At 46.3% G+C, this 22,886-nt stretch overlaps 2 protein-coding genes across 2 annotated transcripts in view; one reads left to right on the forward strand and one right to left on the reverse strand.

The window, feature by feature from the left end:
• Positions 1 to 228: 228 nt before the first annotated feature.
• PXMP4 (peroxisomal membrane protein 4) lies at positions 229 to 13,936 on the reverse strand. The gene is made up of 4 exons (XM_006089413.3): positions 13,693 to 13,936; positions 9,285 to 9,347; positions 5,012 to 5,210; positions 229 to 1,043 (listed from the first exon to the last, which is right to left on the reverse strand). Exons 1-4 carry the CDS (start codon positions 13,803 to 13,805, stop codon positions 780 to 782), a joined length of 639 nt encoding a protein of 212 aa, XP_006089475.1. The 5' UTR covers positions 13,806 to 13,936; the 3' UTR covers positions 229 to 779.
• A 7,011-nt stretch (positions 13,937 to 20,947) lies between these two features.
• The window catches only part of ZNF341 (zinc finger protein 341), a 46,359-nt gene continuing 44,420 nt past the window's right edge, over positions 20,948 to 22,886 (forward strand). Inside the window, 1 exon segment of the mRNA XM_023754381.1 lies at positions 20,948 to 21,798. Within this exon segment, the coding sequence (XP_023610149.1) occupies positions 21,771 to 21,798 (28 nt within the window). The 5' untranslated portion in view covers positions 20,948 to 21,770.

The raw sequence follows: 22,886 nt of genomic DNA on the forward strand, positions 1-22,886 counted from the left end.
ATCTGTACAGTCCAATACAGCCACGACTAGCCACATGTGGCTACTTACTGAGCCTTGAAATGTGACTGGTCTAAATTGAGGCGTGCTGTAAATGTAAAACAAATACTTGATTTTGATGACTCTGCATAAGAAAAAGGAATATAAAAGACCTTATTTTCATAGTAATTACAGGTTGAAATGATAATATTTTAGAAATTTGGGCTAAAATATATCAAGATTAATCTCATCTGCTTCTTCCCACTTTTTTTTAATGTGGCTACTAGAAAAATTTCAATTACATATATGACTGTCATTATGTTTCTATTGGACAGTGAAACTCTAGAGCTTCTCCAATAGAACACTCGAGAAAAGGAACTTAATATTTTGTAAAAACATATTTGCAAACCCACTGCCCACCAGCATAAGAACAAAGAACATACCCACCAGAAAGAGATTTCAGGGCCCTCCTCTGAGCTCCATGACCCCTGAGGCCTAGAGAGAAGGGTGACTTTCCCAGGTCTCACAGAAGTGAGCAATACGCTGGAACCATGCCTTAGGTTCCTCAGCCTGACTCAGCCTCTTATTCCACCATTCAAGAGTACCTAATGAGATTGGAAAATTGGTGCTTCTGCTTTGGACAATGGAACCCTGGGTTAATGAAAGTTGGAGTCTGAGAGCCATGATCTTGAGAAAGCAGGATCCTCTGGGAGGTTTCACTGATGGAGCCAATCTCAAGCCACAACTGGACACCGCCCAGAGCCTACTCAGGTAGAAGCCCCCATAAGCACCTCAGGGCTATGTTACTCTGAGGGACGGCTCTTGTTGTAGATGAGGAAGTCCGAGATGTCATGCCACACATTGCTGTCCTCGTACAGGTAGGTCATAGAGGACTGCAGTGAGGGCTGCAGCGTGGGCCGGTGGTATTCAAAGAGCCACAGCACCAGCCCCCACACTAACGCGGTGAACAATGGGAATGGGTCCCACTTGGGTTCGGGAATGTAGCCCTTCTCCACTCCCAGGCGGCACAGGGCAAATAGGACGCGTGACAGCAGGTACATGTTGATCTGCAGGGAGGGAATGACAGGGGATTACAGGTGTGCACAGCCACTGGGAACCTTCTGCCCACCCCCATGCATGGATCGGTGTTTTTCAAAGTTGGTGTGCAAGATGAAGTGGTATCAGACATTTTAATAGTACTATATTATTTATTTTTTTAAGGTTGTTACCCCACTTTATTTTTAAAAAATAATTCTTTATTGCTGAAAGTATTACATATGTTCCCCTTTTCCCCCCATTGACCCCCTCCAGCCTACACCCCCCGCCACCCCTAGTCTTTAGCACCCTATTGTCTGTGTCCATGGGTTATGCATATCTATAATAATAAAAGCGTAATATGCTAATTAGACCGGACATCCTTCCGGATGACCTTCCAGACGAAGCCGGGGCTGTGAGGGAAGCCAGTGCCGGCAGCTTGGGGAAGGAAGGCCTACTCTTGCAGAAATTTCGTGCATCGGGCCTCTAGTATGTATATAAGGTCTTTGGTTGATTACCTCCCACCCACCCACCCTCCCTATGAGATTCTGCATTCTGTTCCATGCTTCCATGTCTTTGGATCCACTCCATTCATCAGTTTATTCTGTTACTTAGATTCCATATGAGTGTGATCATGTGATACTTATCTTCCTCTGACTGACTTATTTCACTTAGCATGCTGTCTCAAAGGGTAAGAGATTCTTCTTTTTTTACTGCTGCATAGTATTCCATGGTATAAATGTACCACAACTTGTTTATCCACTCATCTACTGATGGGCACTTGGGCTGTTTCCAGATCTTAGCTATTGTAAATTGTGCCGCTATGAGCATAGGGGTGCATACATTCTTTATGATTGGTGTTTCGGGTTTTTTAGGATATATTCCTAGAGGTGGAATCTACTGGGTCAAATGGCAGTTCCAGATTTAATTTTCTGAGGAAACTCCATACTGTTTTCCATAATGGCTGCACCAGTCTGCATTCCCACCAACAGTGTACTAGGGTTCCTTTTCTCCACATCCTCGCCAGCACTTGTCATTTATTGATTTGTTGATGTCTGAGATTTTGCTGCCTATGATTTCTTCTAGGATTTTTATGGTTTTACAACTTACATTTAAAAGTCTTTTATCCATTTTGAGTTTATTCTGTGTATGGTATAAGTTGGTGGTCTAGTTTCGTTTTTTGCATGTATCTGTCCAATTTTCCCAACACCACTCTCTTAACTCCATTGTATGCTCTTACCTCCTTTGTCAAATATTAATTGAGTGTAATGGCTTGGGTCGATTTCTGGGTTCTCTGTTCTGTTCCATTGATATATATGCCTGTTCTTGTGCTAATACCAGGCTGTTTTGATTACGGTGGCTTTGTAGTATAACTTGAAATTTGGTATTGTGATTCCTCCAACTTTATTTTTCTTTTTCAAAATTGCTGCAGCTATTTGTGGTTTTTTTGATTCCATATAAATTTTTGGAGTATTTGTTCTAACTCTGTGAACTATGCCATTGGTATTTTAATAGAGATTGCACTGAATCTGTAGATTGCCTTGGTAGTACAGACATTTTAAATAGTACTATTTTATATCTTTATCATTATTTATTTAAAATTTTTAAATTAATATACTTAGATGGTTCAAAACTAAAAAGTAACTTGACACCAAAAAAATTCATAAAAAATTTTTGATAAACTGGATCTCATCAAAATTAATTATTATTTTTTGTTATGAAAGCCCATGTGAAGAGGCCAAAAAGAAAAGCTATAGACTGGGATAAAGTATTTACAAAAAAAAAAAATCTGATAAAGACTACTATCTGGAATATATTTTTTAAAAACTCAAAACTCAACAGTAAAAAAAAAAAATCCAATTAGTAAATGGTCAAAAGACATGAACAGATACTTCACCGAACAGGTTATACAGATGGAAAATAAGCACATGTAACGCTGTTTAACATCATTAGACATCAGGGAAATGCAAATTTAAAATCACAAATGAGACGGCACTTCACACCTATCAAAATGGCTAACATTAAAAAATATATGTGATAAACCAAATACTGGCTAGGATGCAGAGGAACTGAGTCACCTGCATATATTCCTGATGGGAATGTACAATAGTACAGTCACTGTGGAAAATAGTTTGCGAGTTTCTTATAAAACTAAACATGCATGTACCATTTGACCCAGCAACTGTACTCTTGGGCATTTATCCCAGAGAAATGAAAACTAATGCTCACTCAAAAACGTGTACAAGAATGTTCTTAGCAGCTGTATTCCTAACAGCCAAAAGTTGGAAACAACTCCCATGTCCTTCTGGGGATAAATGTTTAAACAAACTGTGGTACATCCATGCAATGGAACACCACTCAGCAATAAAAATAAATGAACTACTGACAGACTCAACAACTTGGATGAATCTCCAGTGAATTACGCCGAGTGAAAAAAGCCAATCCCAAAGGCTGCATACTGTAATGACTCCACTTATATAATACTGTTGAAATGAGAAGATTTTAGAAATAGAGGTCAGAGTAATTATTGCCAGGGATCAAGGAAAAGAGGGGAGGGGGAAGGAGATGGTGTGACCAGGATTCTTAGCCTTTGGATGTGAAATTTCTAACAAATATAAAACCGAGAAAATTTTCTCAAAACACAAAACGCTCACATGCACAGACTCCATAATTCCATGTCTAGGAACTTTTGGACAGACTGACACATATGCAGGAAGAGGTCCAAACAAAGATGTAGACTGCATGTGTGTAATGGCAAAAGGCTACAGACCCCTTAAATGCCCATTGAGAGGAGATTAGTAAAATCAAGCCTGGTCCATCCATCCACCCAGCAGTGGAGGGCTCTGATATTAAAAAGGCTGAAGGACTGACAAGAAGGGTCTCCAAGATACATCATCCCATGGAAAAAAAAAAAAAAGCAGTACAATCTCATTGGTGGAAAACTCCTGATATGTACACTGAAACAAGCACCAACAATTTCTGAAGGGCTACACAGGACACAATTAAAATGACTGTCCCAGAACAGTGGCTTGACAATTGGAGGAGGATGGAAACTTTCTTTTCAATTTATTTTCTACTTTATTATCATGTATCCCAAGCACCTAGACATATGCCAGGCACATAGAGGCTGTTTAATCTGTTTTTAAAATGTGAAAATAAAACTTTTTGTAATTTAAAAATATTTAATAAGCCCTGGCCTGTGTGCTCAGCGGTTAGAGCATTGACCCATGAACCAAGAGGTCACCAATTCAATTCCTGGTCAGGGCACATGCCTGGGTTGCAGGCTCGATCCCCTGTAGAGGGTATGCAGGAGGCAGCCGACCAATGATGTTTCTCTTTCATCGATGTTTCTATCTCTCTATTCCTCTCCCTTCCTCTCTCCCTCAAAATCAATAAAAACATATTTAAAAATAAATAAAATAGAAATCTTGATTTTTTTTTAAAAAGGTGGCAAGCTCAATTCCCGGTCTGGGTACATGCCCAGGTTGCAGATTTGATCCCTGGTTTGGGGAGCGTGCGAGAGGCAACTGATTAATGTTTCTCTTTCTCTCTCTCCGCCCCCCCTTCCTCTCTCTGAAATCAATAAAAGTAAAAAATAAATAGAACTTTAACCCAGAAAAGGGCAAGTTACAGAATAAGAGGCAATTCTTTAATAAATATTGTTTTATGAAAATCATATTCCAGGGTCATTTTTCTTTTTTCTCATTTCACTGCAATGATTTTCTTTAAAAAAAATAAAAACATCTTTGCCCCCAGAGAGCAGTACACATTGATTTTGGGAATCATAAAATTCCAATAAGCTGCTTGATTTACAGACGAGGAAACTGAGGGAGAGGTGACCTTCCCAAGACCACAGAGGGACTGGTGACTCACAGAGCCTCAGACTGGGAAGGGAGCCAAGAGCTCATCTTCTTTGACCCCCCGACCCCCAACTCATACCTGAGCCATATCCCACCCCGAACCCAGCCAGCCCACACACATTCCTGGGGAGGATCTTTACCTGGCTGTTGATGTTATTGTTCTCTCTAAACACCAGCAAGCCCCCAAGGAAGCCAGCCAGGAACGAGTGCACCGGGTGGGTCTCTCCCTGCAGGTGGGACTGCAGGGCACAGAGGCCCTTGTAGGTGAACACGAAGCAGGCCAGGTTAGAAGAGTGGGTGTACGTGGCCTTCAGGATGGCCCGAAGCTTCTCCCGGAGGCTGCACAAAATTAGGGAATTACCATGAGCGCAGGCCCAGCCCTTTGGAGGGCATTCACCCACTGGGCATGCAAAACTAAACCACACAAGGAGCTCAGGGCCTCTAACATCCATGTCCTGAGGGCTGCTGGCATCCTTGATTCAGGCCTTAACTTCATGCCACTTCCTCAGAGAGTCTTTCCCCGAACACCCTACATAAAAGAATGCCCATCACATCTGTCCCCTTACCCTTTTTTTTTTTCCTTCATAGGTCTTATTGCCACCTGACTTGTATATGCTTGTTTATTATCTCCCCCACTCCCACCCCATCGCAGTGGAAGGTACCAGAGAGTGGTATCTACAACTGACTTGTTCATCCTTAGGGCCCAGAACAGGGTCTGACAAAGAGTAGGTGCTCAATAAATATTTTTTTTTGGAGTGAACATGAGGAGAAATAAATGAATGAGGGAGTTAGTGCCTACTGTGTGCTGGATCTGGGAATACAATTCTGGGGGGAAAAGATCTGCTTGCTGCCCTCATGAGGTTTATGATCTAATCAGAGAGGGAAATATAATCACAAAGCAAGGGTCAAACTTTGACCCTGACAAGAGATAATCGTGGGATCTGAAGGATGAGGAATCAGTGTGGTCAAGAGGGGAGAGGAGTTGCATCCCAGGCAGAGGGATCAGCAAAGACCCTGAGGAGGGACAGGGAGTGGGGAGTAAAGGAACAGAGAAAAATCTGAGCAGAGAATGTGTGGGCAAAGGATGTAGGGTAGCAGGTAAGGCCATACTAAGTTTTCTCTTCATCCTGAGAGAAACAAACATTTAAGTAGTGTAGGTAGTTGATTTATCCTTTAAAATTAAATCACTCGGAACCTGTCTGGGTAGCTCAGTTGGTTAGAATGTTGTCTAAGATTGTGGGTTCAATCCCTGGTCAGGGCACATACAAGAATCAACCAATGAATGCATAAATAAGTGGAACAAGAACACTCAAAAAGAAAAAATCACATGTTATAATGCGTTTTGACTTCTTGTTAGAAGTAAGACAACACAAGTTTTCAGGAGACCTAAAATTGTTTTGATTTTTTTTTTCTGTGTTCTTGTAATGGTAGCATTTTTCAAAAATTAAAAAAACTAAATGAAAAATAAGTAGAACAACAGCCCTAGCTGGCATGGCTCCGTTGGTTAGGCATCGTCCAGTGCACCAAAAGGTTGCCAGTTTTATTCCTGGTCAGGACTCAATGCCCAGTAGTGGGGTTGCAGGAGGCAGCCAATCAATGCTTTGCTCTCACATCAATGTTTCTCTCTCTCTCTCTCCCTCTACCTTCCTCTCTCTCTAAAAATCAATTTTTAAAAAATGAGTGTCCTGGCAACGGTGGCTCAATGGTTGAGCGTCGACCTATGAACCAGGAGGTCACAGTTTGACATGCCCGAGTTGCAGGCTTGGTCCCCAGTGAGGCACATGCAGGAAGCAGCTGATCAATGGTTCTCTCTAATCATTGATGTTTCTCTCTCTCTCTCTCTCTCTCTCCCCCTTCCTCTCTGAAATCAATAAAAAATGTATATATTTTTAAAATGAGTGGAACCACAAATCAATGTCTCTCTCCCTCTGTCTCTTTTCCTCTCTCTCTCTAAAATCAATAAAAATTTAAAAAATAAATTAAGTTAAATCATTTGGGGGCAGTGGGAAAAACACAGGGAGGAGTACAGAGTGTACTCTGGGAGATCAATTCAGGAATGGTAAACCCAAGTGTCCTCAAAGCTAAATGAGGACCTTGGAGTGGGTCTACTAACATTGTGGAAATCTGTCAGGTGAGTGGACATAGCCAGAAATCAGCTGGCTCTTGCCCCATAGGAACATGGGCCCAGTGTTGCCAATTCTAAGACAAGTTAGATTTCCCAGTTTTTAAGTGTTAACACTTCAAATTGTTTCTAGAATCTGACCATTTCTAATCTCCACTGCCATCAGTGTTACTCGCCTGCATTATTGCCACAGCCTCCTTTTTTACACTTACTTCTGCCCTTGGCACCCTCACCCATCTGTTCTTAATCTGGCAGCAAACTCTTCACTCTCACTGTACCAAAAGATAGGGCAGATAGTACCATATCCCTGCAAAAGAGCTTACAACTTCCTGTTTCACGTAAAGGAAAAGCCAAACTCCTCTTTAAAGTTGGACAGAATGGGCCCAGGTTACCTTCCTCTTTGTTCTCTCCCCGTCAACCCCTCCCCTCCAGCGTCCTCAGATTCACCAGGCACGACCTCACCTCAGGGACTCTGCACTGGCTATTCCCTTGGCCTGGAACACTTTCGCCTAATGCCCATGTGGCCAACTCTTTTACCTCCTTAAAGTCTTCACTCGAACGTGACTTTCTCTCTGAGCCCTTCCCTATTTAATTCTGCAGCCTGCCTTTCCTACAGCACTCCTGATCCCCATTCTCTCTTTCCTTGTTCTACTTCCCACAGCCCATGTCACCTATCCACACATACTCTCCTTATTGATTATGTTTTTTCTTCTGCCACCTCCTGCTAGAAGGCAGCTCTGTGAGGGCAGTGAACATTGTTTTGTTCACTGCTGTATCCCAGCATCTAAAACAGTCTGATCCACAGCAGATACTCAATAAATATCTACTGAATGAATGACTGAGCTCAATTGAAAAAAAAAAAAAATGAATCAGAGCACAAAAAAACAAACCAAACACAAATAAATTTTAGAAGTAAAAATACAAAAAGAGAAAATCTTGTTGTGGCCCCACCCCATAACAAAGAAACAGAATTTCCGGAGGATGAGGCCAGAAATCAGGATTTTAAAAAGATTCCCAGGTGATTCTAATGTGCAGCCAAGGTTGAGAACCACTGCCCTAGCCAGTTTGGCTCAGTGGATAGAGCGTTGGCCTGTAGACTAATGGGTCCCAGGTTTGATTCTGGCCAAGGGCACATGCCTGGGTTGCGGTCTCGAACCCTGTCTCTCCCCCCGAGTAGGGTATGTGCAGGAGGCAGCCAATCAATGATTCTCTCTCATCATTGATGTTTCTATCTCTCTAGCTCTCTCCCTTCCCCTCTGAAATCAATAAAAAAATATATATATTTTTAAAAAGCCAAGAGCTTTCTTTTTTTAAAAAATATATTTTATTGATTTTTTTTACAGAGAGGAAGGGAGAGGGATAGAGAGTTAGAAACATCAATGAGAGAGAAACATCGATCAGCTGCCTCCTGCACACTCCCTACTGGGGATGTGCCCACAACCAAGGTACATGCCCTTGACCGGAATCGAACCTGGGACCCCTGAGTCCCCAGGCTGACGCTCTATCCAAACCGGTTAGGGCGCCAGGAGCTTTCTTTAAAAAAAAAACTAGATCACAAGCTGGTTTCAGAGAAATGCCTTGAGGGAAGACTTGAGATATCAGAGGAAGACCAAGAAGTCTGAGCAAAGGGAGGTCATGAGAAAGTGATCCTCAGAGAACTGGGTTGCTTGGAAGGAAATAAAGGTGGGGTTGAAGAGGAAAGGGAACTCCTGGCAGGGGGGTACTGCATGAGCAAACATATGGATAGAACCACATGTGGCATGTGCATGGAACGACAGCAAGTCCTGTGTGCCAAAGGCACCCCAGAGTGAACATGGGAGAATAGGGTGGGATGCAACGGAGATCAAACTGCAGAGGGTCTGAAGGCCACACCTGGAAGTTGGGCTTCTTTGGAGGGAGTGGGATCCAGGGGAGGTTTCCAGCAGTGACAGTAGAATCAGAGTTGTACTCTAGGAGGTGGGTGTGGGGACAGGCTACCAGGGGTGGGCAAACTTTTTGACTCGAGGGCCACAATGCGTTCTTAAACTGGACCGGAGGGCCGGAACAAAAGCATGGATGGAGTGTTTGTGTGAACTAATATAAATTCAAAGTAAACATCATTACATAAAAGGGTACGGTCTTTTTTTTTTTTTTTTAGTTTTATTCATTTCAAACGGGCCGGATCCGGCCCGCGGGCCGTAGTTTGCCCACGGCTGGCTAGACCCAGCTAGGAAGCTACTGCAACAGCCCTGGCACTGAGGCCTGACCACATTTTCTCCCAGTTTAAAGGGTGTGCAGATGGGGGTGGGTACCTGCCACTCCGGAAGAGAAAGGTCATGACCAGTGCATGAGGGGCCCGGATTTTGGCTCCATAGCTGTAAAAACAAAAGAAAACAGTTACTATAGCATCACTGTATTAATGTTTTTCTGGGCTATTTCTTTGATCCCCTTCCCCCCCCTCCCCCTCCCCCTAATCCTAACCTCATTTTAGGAAGGGAAATAATGCTAGCTTTTGAGTTAGGTCTAGGTTCAAAGTGGTTCATAGAAAGGAAATAGTACTTGGTGTCCAAGTCCTGCCACATTTTGCTGTTAAACTTGGATAAATGACTTAACCTCTCAAAGCTGCCCTGTTCTCATCAGTAAAAAAGTATTCTCCATTTCAGAGTTGCTTCTGGCAGGTAAGGACATAGCACATGTGAAAGTTCCTAGTTCCCCAAATGTTAATATCTCTTTCTTTCTTGTTCTTCTTTATTGGACTCGCCTTTCCCTCACCAAGTTCTCCAACTGCCAGGCTCTGATCTGACCAGGCTACACGCTGTAAAAATCCATAGCATCCTCCTTGAAACAATGGTCATGAGCCATATATTGTTGTCATATGAGTATTTGTGAATGTTCACTATAGGCTTGTTTGAAATAGCCAAAGACTGGAAGCAAACCGGGGGTCTCTCTGCAGGGGGTGTTACTGGATAATAAATAACGCTCTATCCATTCAGTAGAATACTAAACAGCAGTAAAAGAATGAGGCGGCTTGCCCAGCAGGTGTGGCTCAGTGGTTGAGTGTCAACCCACGAATCAGGTCACAGTTCGATTCCCCCCAACCCCCCCGTCAGGGCACATGCCCGGGTTGCGGGCTTAATCTCCAGTAGAGGGCATGCAGGAGGTAGCTGATAGATCAGTGATGGCGAACCTTTTGAGCTCGGCATGTCAGCATTTTGAAAAACCCTAACTTAACTCTGGTGCAGTATCACATATAGAAAATTTTCGATATTTGCAACCATAGTAAAACAAAGACTTATATTTTTGATATTTATTTTATATATTTAAATGCCATTTAACAAAGAAAAAATCAACCAAAAAAATGAGTGACACGCGTGTCATAGGTTCGCCATCACTGTGATAGATGATTCTCATCATTGATGTTTCTATCTCTCCCTCTCTCTTCTTCTATGAAATAAAGAAAAAAATATTTTAAAAAAATGAGGTGGCTTTATGTGCACTGCAGGGTTTTACCAGAGCAAGGTGTGTAACATGTAAAAGTGTGTAAAACAAGAAAATTCTTCTATAAATCTAAGCGTATTTCAAAATAAAACTTGTTTAAAAGGTATGGGAGGAGAATGTATGGATTTGTCTATGTAGACAATATTTATGGAGGGAGACATGAGGCTACACACAGAGGCCACCGACAGGGAGGGGGCCTATGTGACAGGATAGGGTGGGCAGAACTTCCTAGCATTTAACTTTTTATGGCTTTTCTGAATGTTATGTCATTTAAAAAAATAAACTAACAAAATGAAAATGTTAACAAGTTAAAGCCTCTCTTTTCCCCTGCCTTGCAGTGGGCAGGACACCCATCCTGGCCCCAGAAAGCTCTTTGCCCCGCCTCATCCAAAGCGATCTCTTTCTCTCCTGAAGAAGGAAGCCCTCAGCCTCCTCCAGGTGACCAGGGCTAAAAGGCCCCTTCCTTATGCCCCAGACACAAGCAGAACAGTGCCCGCAACTCCCTAAATCTGCCAAGCCCCCTTCCCAAAGTCTTCAAAACAGGGGGAGCTGGTTACTACTGTTCACAGGGTTACTCTGTGTCCTGAAAGAAGGGATGCCCTAGATTTAAAAGGACTTAAAGGACATAAGGGCACAGGTGTGATGTGATGTCCTGGAGGATCTGGTCTGGATCAAGGCTGGAGAATATCTGGGAGACAACTGAAACGATTTGACTATTGGCTGGACAGGAGTCTACATTATAGGATTACTATTAACTTCCTAAATGCAATCATGACAATTCAGCCATATAAGAAAATGCTCTTATTTGTAGAGATGCACATTGATATATTTAGGCTTGGAACATCAAACTGAGTTAAATTTTACAAAGTCCCCATGTCTCAGTCATCCAGGACTGTCTCCCTGGATGGATGGCCTTTCTTCACAAACAGCACATTCTTTTCCACCTCCAGGCATTTGTTCAAACCATTCCTTCTACCTGGGGTGCCCTTCTCCCCCTGGCAAACTCCAACTCAGCCTTCAAAATATCAGCATCATCTCTTCTGTACAGCTCTCCAATCACCTGGCACTGCCATGACAGTTTAAAGATCAGCCTGCCCGTTGGACTCCAGATCCTTCTGGATGGGCATGGTGTCTTAGCTAACCAGTATAATGAGATCACTGCTTAGAAAAACCCCTGTAGAGGTGAATTTGTTTCCATTTTACAGGGGAGGAAACTGAGGCCAGAAGAGATGAAGGGCACCCAGCTTTGAAATGAAGGAACTGGGATTTGAGCCCAAGGGCTTGACCTTAGCAATGCCTTCCCTGGCTGGGAAGGTTCCTGAGATCACAGGAAGAGTTGAGTGGGAGCAGGTGTACAAAGCCAGCATTGGGCAATACCTGCTGGTACCAGGGCTTGTGTGACTCCTATTAACTCTTGCTTAGTCCTAAGAATATCTTGGCAAAGGGAAACTGATGTTATCTCAGGGTCCATTCCACCCTCGTCACACCAAGGCATGGCTCAGCAGGAATCAACTTCTACCTGAAACTCTGGGTGCCCAAGGAAGTCAGGAGCCTGGTCTTGGGCATCCTTGGGTTTAAATCCTGGCTTGGAACCTGACTAAGTGACACAATCAAGAGCAATGAATTTACCTCTCTGAGCCACAGTCTTCTCATCTGGAAAATGGGGACAATGACAATTCTTACCTTGCACACTTACTCATTCATTCAATAAATATTTGAAAGTCTACTATGTACCAGGTACTAAGAATATACCAAAGGACAAAGTAGATAAAAATTTCTGTCCCCATGAAGCTTACTTTCTAGTGAGAGACAGAGTATAAAAACAGGATACATGCCCAGCTGGCGTGGCTCAGTGGTTGAGCGTCGATCTAGGAAACAGGAGGTCATGGTTCAATTCCCAGTCAGGGTACATTACATACCTGGGTTATGGGCTCAATCCCCAGTGTGGGGCATGCAGGAGGCAGCCAATCAATGATTCTCTCTCATCATGATGTTTCTCTCTCTCTCTCACTTTCTCTGAAATCAATAAAAAATATTAAGAAAAAATACAACAGGATACATGAGTGAACTACTGAGTGTTAGATGGTGACAAGTACTATGGAGAAAAATTATGTAGGGAAGAAGGTAGGGAGTTCAGGGATGGCCTCACTGAGGAGGTGACACAAACAGAGGCCTGAAAAAGGTGAGGAAAGTGAGTCAGGCAGAATCCATGTGAATATAACAATAACAGCAGCCAACAGTAATACATGTATATAAGGCATTGTGCTAAGCATTACATACATAAGCATTACATACATATTGACTCAATTCTCTGACAGTGTAAGTCCTATTATCATCCCTATTTTATAGAAATTGAGGCTAAATAACTTGCTCAAGATCACACAGATAGGTGGCACCAAGATTCAAACTGAGGCCATCCACATCCTTATCACCAGGCCAGGCTGCCACTAGGATGCCAACTCCAGGAGGATAGAGATCTTTGTTCAGTTTGTTCTCTGCTGCATTCCCAGTTCTAGCACAATAGGCTCTCAATAAATGACAGCTGTTATGCATGAGGTTAAAGGAGGCCGAGCTCCCCTCCAAGAACAGGCAGTGGAAATTACCCCAAGACCTCTTCTGCAGGACTGATAGCCAGGGTGGAATCAATCTGCCCAGCAAGTACTGTATTTGCAACTTTTTAAAACATTTGCTGTCACTCCTGAGGCTTATGACCCTGGAGTCCCTGTGCTAGATGGGGATTTACCGCTAGAGTTATGCAGATGGGGAGTGAGAAACGGGGTGTGAGCCCAAGGCCAGGTTAATGGGGGAGGCGGGGTAGCGGGAGCATAGGCAGAGGTCTGCTGGAGGCCAGCTTCCCTTTGTGCAGATGGGGCCACTGAAGCCAGAGAGGCCCAAGGGCACACAGCGGAGGGGGAGGGAAAGGGAGAAACTAGACTTTAAAGCAGGGAATACAGAGACTGGCGTGGGAGGTGGTCAAGGCGAGAGAACCAGGCTGCAAAGCACGAAGGACCCAGAAAAAAGCATAGTGGGATCTCCGGCTCAGAAGGCGCGCGGGAGCCAGAATCCAGCGCCCACAGCAGATGGTGGACACGGACACTGAGACCTACAGACACACTACGGCTGCTCAAGGGCACACAGCGCAGCGACGCCAGGCCGGGAACCCGCGCCGCTGACCCGAGCCAGGCCCGTCCCCGAGCCCCCGCCGGACCTAGGCCCACTCACACTGCTCCGTTCCGGAAGCCTTTAATCACGGCCAACGCAGTGTGGTACCGACGCTTGCGCAACAGCGCGTTCACAGCCAGGAGCAGACCTCGCAGCTGCGGCGGGGCGGCCATAGCGAGGGTATCACTCGGGGGTGGAACGCTGAGTCCGACGCGCACTGACAGCCCGGCTTCCGGGGGCACAGCCCTCACCTACACGCAGCTCGGGGCCGCGCCTCCGCATCTTCACGACCATAGGCTGTGCCTTCTGTCACTCAGATATGAAGACCCAGACATAGGGCACACGCACCGCACAAGACTCACGCACTCTCCCGAGTAGAAGTCTGATTGGAAGAAAGGGAGAGCTTGTAACCAATCACAGTGGGCTCCGCCCGACTGGACCTAAGGCATGTTAGAAACGCTACTGGATTTGTCCAATCAGAAAGCATGTTCCTTTGGATTTGGAAGGAGGTGTGTCACCTGTAAGTTTCCAAAGTTTCGAAAGAGGGGCCGCCCGTCCCGAGAGTCGGAATGGTGACACTGGGAGGAGCCAGCTTTACACAACATGACAGTTTTAATTGAGTAACAGTGATCCTAGCGATCTTCTCTGAGCATAAATCACTTGGCACCACCAATCTCTTCCATTTGTTTTTCAAATCCGAACTCCTTCCTGTTAGGGTGAACTACCCCTAATCTCTCCTGCTTGGACATGTTTTCTGAAATATATATTGCTATAAGCCTTTTCCCTAGCTTGGGGCAGACGGACGGCACCTGCAGAAGCAAGATAAGAACTCCTCTCCGCCTGACTGACCTGTGCACTCTCCTCCCTTGCCTGCCTTGACTGACTCATGCCCTCCCCTTCGTTTGACTGACTGGTGCACCCACATCCTGACCTTATATTGCATACTTTTACCCTACATAAGAGAATCTATCCGACACACTGGTCTCAGCCCGCTGTGCGGGAATGTAATAAAATTTCTTAAACTCTCACAACGTCTCTTGGCCTGGCTCTTTTCCGCCTGGACCTAACACTTCCCACCGCCCAAAAGACACGATTCTGTATAATCAGGCCCCTGTTTCCCCATCTAAACTCATGTCGTGTCACTTGCCTCCTCATTCGTTCCTCTCCAGCCAAACTGGCTTCCTTGCTGTTTCTGGACCATTCAATAACGTTCCAGCCCCAGTTGCTATCTCCCTGCCTGGTATGCATCACTTCCAGTTTTTCCCACGGCTGGTTCTTTCTCAACCTTCAGGTTTCAGCTCAAATGCCACCTCCTCGGAGAGGCCTTTCTAGATAGCCCAGCTAAAGTAGCACTACCCACTCTTTGACTCATTCTTTTCTTTTCATTTTCTTCATAGAACTTTTCAGTCTTTTGTCTTGTTTTCTGGGGCAACCCCAGCAATTAGGACATGGTAGGTGCCCAATACATGGTTGTTGAGACAATGTAGTTTGGGTAGTCACCTCCCAGAGCATTGATAAGTGGCATCTATGTATGATGCTGCTCTGTGGAGTTGTCACTGCATAAACAGGTCTGCACTGAGTAGTAGTACTTGGGCCATGTGTTATTTATCGCTGATATTATTGCCTAGATCAGTGTCATGGAATGATGTCAGAGATCAGTGAAGGAGAAATTATGCTGGGCCTATTTTATCACTGAAACTGGATTTTCTTTCTTCCTTTTTTTTTCCTTTCTCTTTTTTCAGTATGGTAGATTGGTTATTTTAGGTAATCCTTCCTCTGAAAATAGTGGTAATATTAAATAAAGTATTAAAATATCCTCTGAAAAACACTGAAATGCTTAAAGCCTGGGGAATGTCTAGGTCAATTATTGGTTGAAAACTGATAACCAGTTAACAGGAAGATTGGATTATTGGAGGACCAAAGCTACTTATGACTTGAGGGCATTTGCCAATATTGAACGTGTGAGTTTCAGTTCATTAGCTACATAGGGCAAGAGGGACAGAACTGAAAGTCCAGAGCCTGCCCAAGGTGGGGCGAACCTCCTCCTCACATTGAGCTGAGACCCCCAAAGTATTTCACCCTAAAGTTTTATGTGATAAGAACCTACTGCATACCCCACACTACTTGAACCGCGTTCAGCACGGCCAGGGGTGAACCTGAGGAGGGGTGGTAAAGGATTAAAGAAGACAGACAAGAGAATACAGTTGGGGCTCGGTAGGATCACTATGCCTGGATGAGGAAATAGTGACACAGCCTGTAAGCCGAAGCTTTATTTTATAGTCAGATCACACAAAGCAAAACAAGGGGAGTGGTCAACATGTTTATAATGTTCTTGCGAGTTTCAAATCTATTTCCTTATTCAAGCCTTATTTTGGCAGCACTTGCTGCACCTCCACAGCCCATTAGCTACCTAGGAGCAAGGGAGGACTATAAGGTCAAGCTTAATTGCGCTAGGAGGGCTCTGCCCTCCAAGCTGGGACTTGTATATGGCTTTGCCACAGGTCAGTCAGAGGCTTGACCCTATCGCCACTCCCTACAACTACTAGCTCCAAGTGAGTTCAGATAAATTTGCCTTGATGCTGAGAACAGTTGAAGGAAAGTCTAAGATCAGGGTGTTTGCAGGTTTGGTTTCTTTTGATGCCTTTCTCCTTCACTTTCAGATGGCTAGCTTCTCACTCACCATGTCCTCACATGATTGTTCCTCAGGAGACTTTGTCAAATCTCTTTTTATAAGGACAACAGTCATTGGATTAGGGCCCACCTATATGACCTCATTTAATATTAATTGTCTCTTTAAGGGTCCTATCACCAAATATGGTCACTTCTGAGGTACTAGGATATCAACATATAGGATGTCAACATTTGAATTCTGGGGGACACTGAATTCAGTCAGCCCATAATACCCATCATGCTTTGCTGCCTCCTACCAATACCAACAAATCTAACAAGATGTCAGGGCCCAGCATTATTTTGTATGTCCTTTCTTTCCCTTTCAACTGGGGTCTGGTTTAAGCTGCTCATGATTTCTCCTGTCCCCACAGGGAAGTTTACTTTTGGGGGGGTGGCTGGAGCACTCATTATGGAGGGGGACACTGGAAGTTTCTTAAATGTTCCCTCCTCCCTGTTTGGCTCTATGCCTGTAATTACTACATTATTTACTACAAGAGTCTCTAAGCTGTAATTGAATTAGGTTCAGTGCCAACCAGCTGGCCCTGAGGGAATGGGACATGGAACTGATAGATTTTGGTAGAGGAAGAGATGGAGGTAAGGAGTCAAAAGTTTGAAGCAGGGGAAGCCTGCCTGGAGAACCTGTTGGAGAACCTCCCTGTAAGCTCGTTGGGTTGTTCCACCAGTCAGGGAGTCAGTCAACAAGCATATTGCCCAGGTTACCTCTGTGCCAGAACCTGAGTTCCAACCAGAATGAATGAAGGACCTCCCCTGCTCAGAGGGCCCCCTATTGAGGGGGTAGAGAAAATACAAACTTCCAAGGGCTAAAGATTATCACATGACAGGGGATCTCATCCAGGGAAACCAGGGAGAGCTTCTTAGAGGAGGCAAGAAGACAAGCTTCTATTGTTCCAAGGGTGGAAGATGACATTTTGACAAGAGAGAACAGCAAGTACAAAGGCCTGAAGAGCAGATAAAAATCAACTATTTGTATATGCACCTGGATATATAAAAATATGTGGAAAGCTGCCAAGGCTTGTGTTGGTAGAACTGTTTGCTGTCCAGTGCCTCCCAATGGCCCTGTTCATCTCTCCTTCCTCCTTCCCCTGTACCCATACCTCACTTATTACCCTATTACTCCTTTTACAGTCCTTGGACTCCTTTCATTTTGACCTTAAGATCTTTGCACTTGCCCAAGAGGCCTCTCTGTTCCCTTTTCTCTGTCTGACTCCATCTCATTTCTCAGGTCCACCTCCTCACAGAGACCAATCCTAACCACCTTTTCTAAAGGAGGCTCCCCTCCCCCCACAAAAAAAATTACTTGAAGTCATGTCACTTTTCTCTTTTTTTTTTCTTGTTTACAGCCCATCTTGCCTGCTGAACTATGACACCATGAAGGCAAATATTTTTATCTTCTTGTTCATGGATGTGTCCCTCCTAGCATACAATAGGCACCCGATAAATATTTTTAATTAATTAAATGAATATGACTGTACTAATATGTTACTTGAATAATTTTTTTTAAAGAACAGTTATATTGGGAAATTCTTGCAGAGGAGAGATAATGAGAATCTGAGGCTATTGGATCAATGGGGATGTTAAAGGAAAGATAGGAAGGAGGAAACACTGGCCTTACTAGTATTCCTGCCAGAGAGGCAATGAGAAGGGGGGTTTAGGGCTTGAGGTGAGGCCTAGGTCTCCAAGGTTCCCAAAAAAGAGAGTGGGGCATGGAGGCTGGTAGGAGGGTGGGTTCTCTGTGAAGGACATTTGCTCAGGGCTCACTGTGCAAAGGGGAGACTAGAAGGAGAAGGAGGTAGCAGTGTGGGGTACAGGGATAGTGTTCAGGGCAGGATGGGGAGTTTACTGGTAGAAATAAGCCTTGAGGCATGTTTAAGTGTAACCGGACAACCAAGGGGTCCGGGCTGCTTGTCACTACTTCAGCCAATTAAACAGAGACAGGGTGGAGTCATATATGAGCGTTTATTCCAACAATGCTGGCAATATGGGAGAGCAGCAGGTCATCCACAAAAATCTGCTCTGCATCCCACCATAAGCCAGCTGCTTATATTGGGCAGGACAAAGATTACGTGGGGAAGTAGGAATTATAGGCATGGGAAAGTACAGGTCATGCAGGCTGGGTGGGTGGGTGGGGAGGTTGGGGGTGTTTGCAACCCGGCAGGCACCTCTGGGTGCCCAGACCAGATTACAGGTAATAGGGACTGGGGGTTATAAAGAGTGGGTGCCTCCAGAACTAGATTTCAGCCACGAGGTTGTAAATCTTTCCATAATGATAGCAGTTCTCAGAAAAGGAGGATGGACTGCATTCTGATGTTAGCTCCCACATCCCAGGGTGTACAGCTCTCAGCCAGGTTAGAACGTACTTCCTCTAATCAGAACAGAACCATCATGGTTAATAGAGCATGCTTAATATTTATTATAATTATAGCTGGTCGCCAATACTCATTTCTGCTGCTAACATAAGATGAGGGTCTGTAAGGCAACTTAACAGGAACAGGGGCTGGTAGTGTTCCAGAAGGACAGAGGAGTTTTGAAAAAAAAAAATATATATATATATAACTTTTAGGAGTTCTACATTTACTTAGTAAATATAAGAAAATAAAAATTGTGATTTTTATGATTGCTTTGGATGAGGCTAAAATATAATGAAAACATTTAAAGACAAATCTACGGTAGCCCAGTTGGAGGCTTTGGCTCATGAGAGACATCACAATTGATGGCACCTCCCTGGTTCCCTCTCCCCACACCCCAAACACACCCCAACTCTTTCTTTTCGTCCAAGTGTACTTCTTTGAAACCACGATCACACCTTGTAATTAAATAATTTTAAAGACCTCATGCTTGTCTGCTCCTCCCACCCCTGACTCCATGGGCATGCACCGCTGTGTCCTGGAGATACTGCTGTGTGAGACCCAGGTAGAGAAGCCCTCGGGAGCGGCCGTGAAGTGTCTGAGGGTCGGAGGAAGGGGCAGGAGGATCCTGTGAGATCTGCACGGGCTTTCTACGAGGCGGGGCTGGAGGTGGCCGAAGCGGGTATTGGGGGTTTACGTGACAGAAATGGGGTCCCCGAGAGGCAGGGATGGAGGTCTGTGTAAAGAGGAAGTGGAGATCCCAAAAGGTGTGAATGGGGAGCGGGTTAGGCAATAGCCACTGGTGAATCTCCGAGATGACGAGGGGTTAAGAGGCTGAGATGGGAGCCACAGTGGCTTTGGGTCCTCAAACTTTTTAAACAGGGGGCCAGTTCACTGTCCCTCAGACCATTGGAGGGCTGGACTATAGTTTAAAAAAAAACTATTAACAAATTCCTATGCACACTGCACATATCTTATTTTGAAGTAAAAAAACAAAACAGGAACAAATACAATATTTGTATTTGCATGTGGCCTGCGGGCCGTAGTTTGAGGACCCCTGTTGCCCATAGGGCTCCCTGTGGGAGGCGATGGGAGTCTAGGACAGCGGTTCTCAACCTGTGGGTCGCGACCCCTTTGGGGGTCGAACCACCCTTTCACAGGGGTCGCCTAAGACCATCGGAAAACACATATATAATTACATATTGTTTTTGTGATTAATCACTATGCTTTAATTATGTTCAATTTGTAACAATGAAATTGGGGGTCACCACAACATGAGGAACTGTATTAAAGGGTCCGGCATTAGGAAGGTTGAGAACCACTGGTCTAGGACGAGGGATGGGCTCTGTCGCACATTGGGGAGGGGTCCTGTGTTCATCGGAGGTCCCCGTGACAGAACTGGGTGCCCGGGTGAGGTGGGAAGGGGGTGCAACAGTGGGGGATACGTGTGCAGCGGGAATAAGGTCCGTGTGGCGGAGTGGGGGGTCTCACATGCCACATGCCGTGGAGACGTGTGTGCGACAGAGTTGGAGTCAGGTCCAGTGTGGCGGCGATGGGACGGTGTGCAAAGTTGGGGGATTCAAATAAGGTGGGGATGGGGGTCCCCAGGCGCCGGTGAATGGATCATCCAGGCGGAGCTGGGGCCCCCCGGAGGCCTGGGGTTTCCCCCGGGCCAAGGCCCAGGTTCCGGACTGAGGGTTCGGCGGCGGTTCCCGGGGCGCCCCCTGGCGGGCCCAGACCTTCGCGCCGCCGCCGCCGCCGCCGGCTCCCAAAAATGCTTCGCGGGGGCCCCGCCTTGGGGCTCCCGTGGAAGGCGGCGGGCTCCAAGGATTGGGGCAGACGATCTTTGGAGGCCCTGGAGGGGTGAACGGGCGCCGCCGCCGTTGGAAAGCCGCTTTTTTCCGCGGTGCGCCCCCCTCCCCGCCGCGCCCTCGCAGCGCGGGGGCCCAGGGGCGCGCGGCGGCCGCGGGGGCGGAAGGGCGCCGGGGGCCGGAACAGCCCGGGGGGAGGGGGCGCGGGGCGGGAACAGCCCGCGGGAGCCGGGGCCTGGGTGGGAGCCCCGACCCCGAACGGCGGCGGAGAGGAGGCTCAGGGGCGGGCGGGCCTCGGGACCGGAACAGCCGGGCAGAGAACGCCCTGGGAGGGAGCGCTGGGACCGGAACAGCCGGGGAAGGCTGCCCGGCGGGGAGGGGGCCTCGGGCCGGAACGGCACCTGCTGCCGGCGGCCGCGGGAGGGCTCCGGAGGGAACAGCCGGGAGGGTGGGGCCGTCCGGGCCTGGAACCGCGGGCGAGGGCGGCAGCCTCCTGCGGTCCGTGGTGCGGGAGCTTTTATGGGACCGGAGGGCCTAGGCCGGAGCCGCCCAGCCAGGCGTTTGGCCACGAACTAGTATTGAGCCTCGTGCTGTGACATGGTCTCAGTTCAGACCAGGAAAGGACAGCGGCCTCCTGCGTGCAAGGCCAGGACTTGGTGCTCACAAAGCCAGCACACACCAGGCGCCTGTTTTATGCACCGTCTCGGGATGCAGAGTTTTACAAACGAAGACCAAGAAAGGATGGGTGCCGGAGTTGTGCTTGGCTGGGACGTGGTGTCCCAGGCCCACACCAGCAGCACTGGGCACCCACTGGTGGTCCCGTGCTCTGCAAGATCCGAACATGGGCGTGGGCCTCGGGCACAGGGAACTGTGGGCTTTGGAGACAGCAACGCTGGGAGCCTCAGCGACTTCAGGGTCACGTCATAGGGTTGATGTTGGGGGGCGGAGGGGGGGCGACGCAGACCCACAAGTGTTCTTGGAGGGTGTGATAGGATGAGTACACACATAATTAGGGTGCAGACTGAAGGAAGGCCGGACTAATGGTATGTGGCTGAGGCTTTGAGTGCTGCAACTCCCCCGGAGATCTCAGCCATGTGCCTTCACTTCTTGGAGGATTGGAGTTCTCACCATGATATAGGGTGTAACCCTTCCCATCTACTCATTGAACCAGACAGCCCCTGTCCCATAGTCCAGTGGAGAACAGATAGAAATGATACAAGGAGCAATTATAGGATTACCGTACAAAAAAGACAAACAGTAAAGGAAAGTAACCTCAGCTGGCATCGCTGCTATGATGGTGATGGATGTGGAGGGCCAGGGTCAGTGGTGGTTCTCTCTTGGGGGCGGATGGGGGGGTGTCAAAAGGATGGGGTGAAGCCTGCTTTCTCTTAGGTTCCATGGGATTCATCAGTGTTTGAATTTTTACTGCAAGAATGTGTTCATGTATTGAGAGGTGAATAAATTAAAGAAAAAATCAGTTCTTAGGACAGTGTGATGCATGCTGGGCTAGGGGGAGGGCGGCAGAACTGTGGGCATCTAGAGATGACCTGGGCAGTGGGAACTGTATTTGCAAAGCTCTGAGGCGAGAGAGGTCTTTTAGGGATTCACAGAAGTTCACGTGGGTGAGCAGCTAGAGATGAGGCTCGTGAACTTTATCTTGGATTCAGAGTGGAGCTAAGAAAGGATTTTCAGCAGGGGAGCACACAATGTGATACATGTTTTATAAAGTTCACCCCGGCTGCTCTGAGAACAGACTGGAGGGGGCCAGAATAGCAGCAGGAAGGTGAATGAAATGACTGCGGTTGTCCTGCTGAGAACTGATGGTGGTGTGGGCCCAAGGGACTGCTGCGGGGTTGGGGAGAAAGTGAATCTGAATGATATTTAGGAGGCAGAATAAGCTAGATTTGCTGAAGGAATAGAAATGGGGGAAGGGAGAGGAGATAGGTTGAGGGAAAAATCAAGGGGTGCCCCGGAGGCTGTGGCTGGGTGGACAGTGGTACCCTGTTCTTGATGAAAATTACTGGAAGAGGAACAAACTGCGGGGTGGTGATGACATTTAGTTTGAGTTCAGTTTATTTTTATTTATTGACTAGAGGCCTGATGCATGAAATTCATGCAAGGGCCTTGGCCCCGGCCCCTGCCAGAGGCTTCTGCTTCGGCCCCCACCCGCTGTGGCTTTGTCCGGAAGAAAGAACATCGGTCTAATTAGCATATTACCCTTTTATTATTATAGATTTTAGAGAGAGAGGAATGAGCAAGAGAAACATTGATTTGTATTTCCACTTATTTATGCATTCATTGCTTGATTATTATATGTGCCTTGACCAGGGATTGAGCCTGCAACCTTAATATAACAGGATGACTCTAACCAACTGCCTCTCCCTGGCCAGAGAAGTTTGAGTTTAGT

This window comes from Myotis lucifugus, unplaced genomic scaffold (assembly GCF_000147115.1).
Source record: "Myotis lucifugus unplaced genomic scaffold, Myoluc2.0 scaffold_60, whole genome shotgun sequence".
In the NCBI taxonomy this organism is placed as follows: domain Eukaryota; kingdom Metazoa; phylum Chordata; class Mammalia; order Chiroptera; family Vespertilionidae; genus Myotis; species Myotis lucifugus.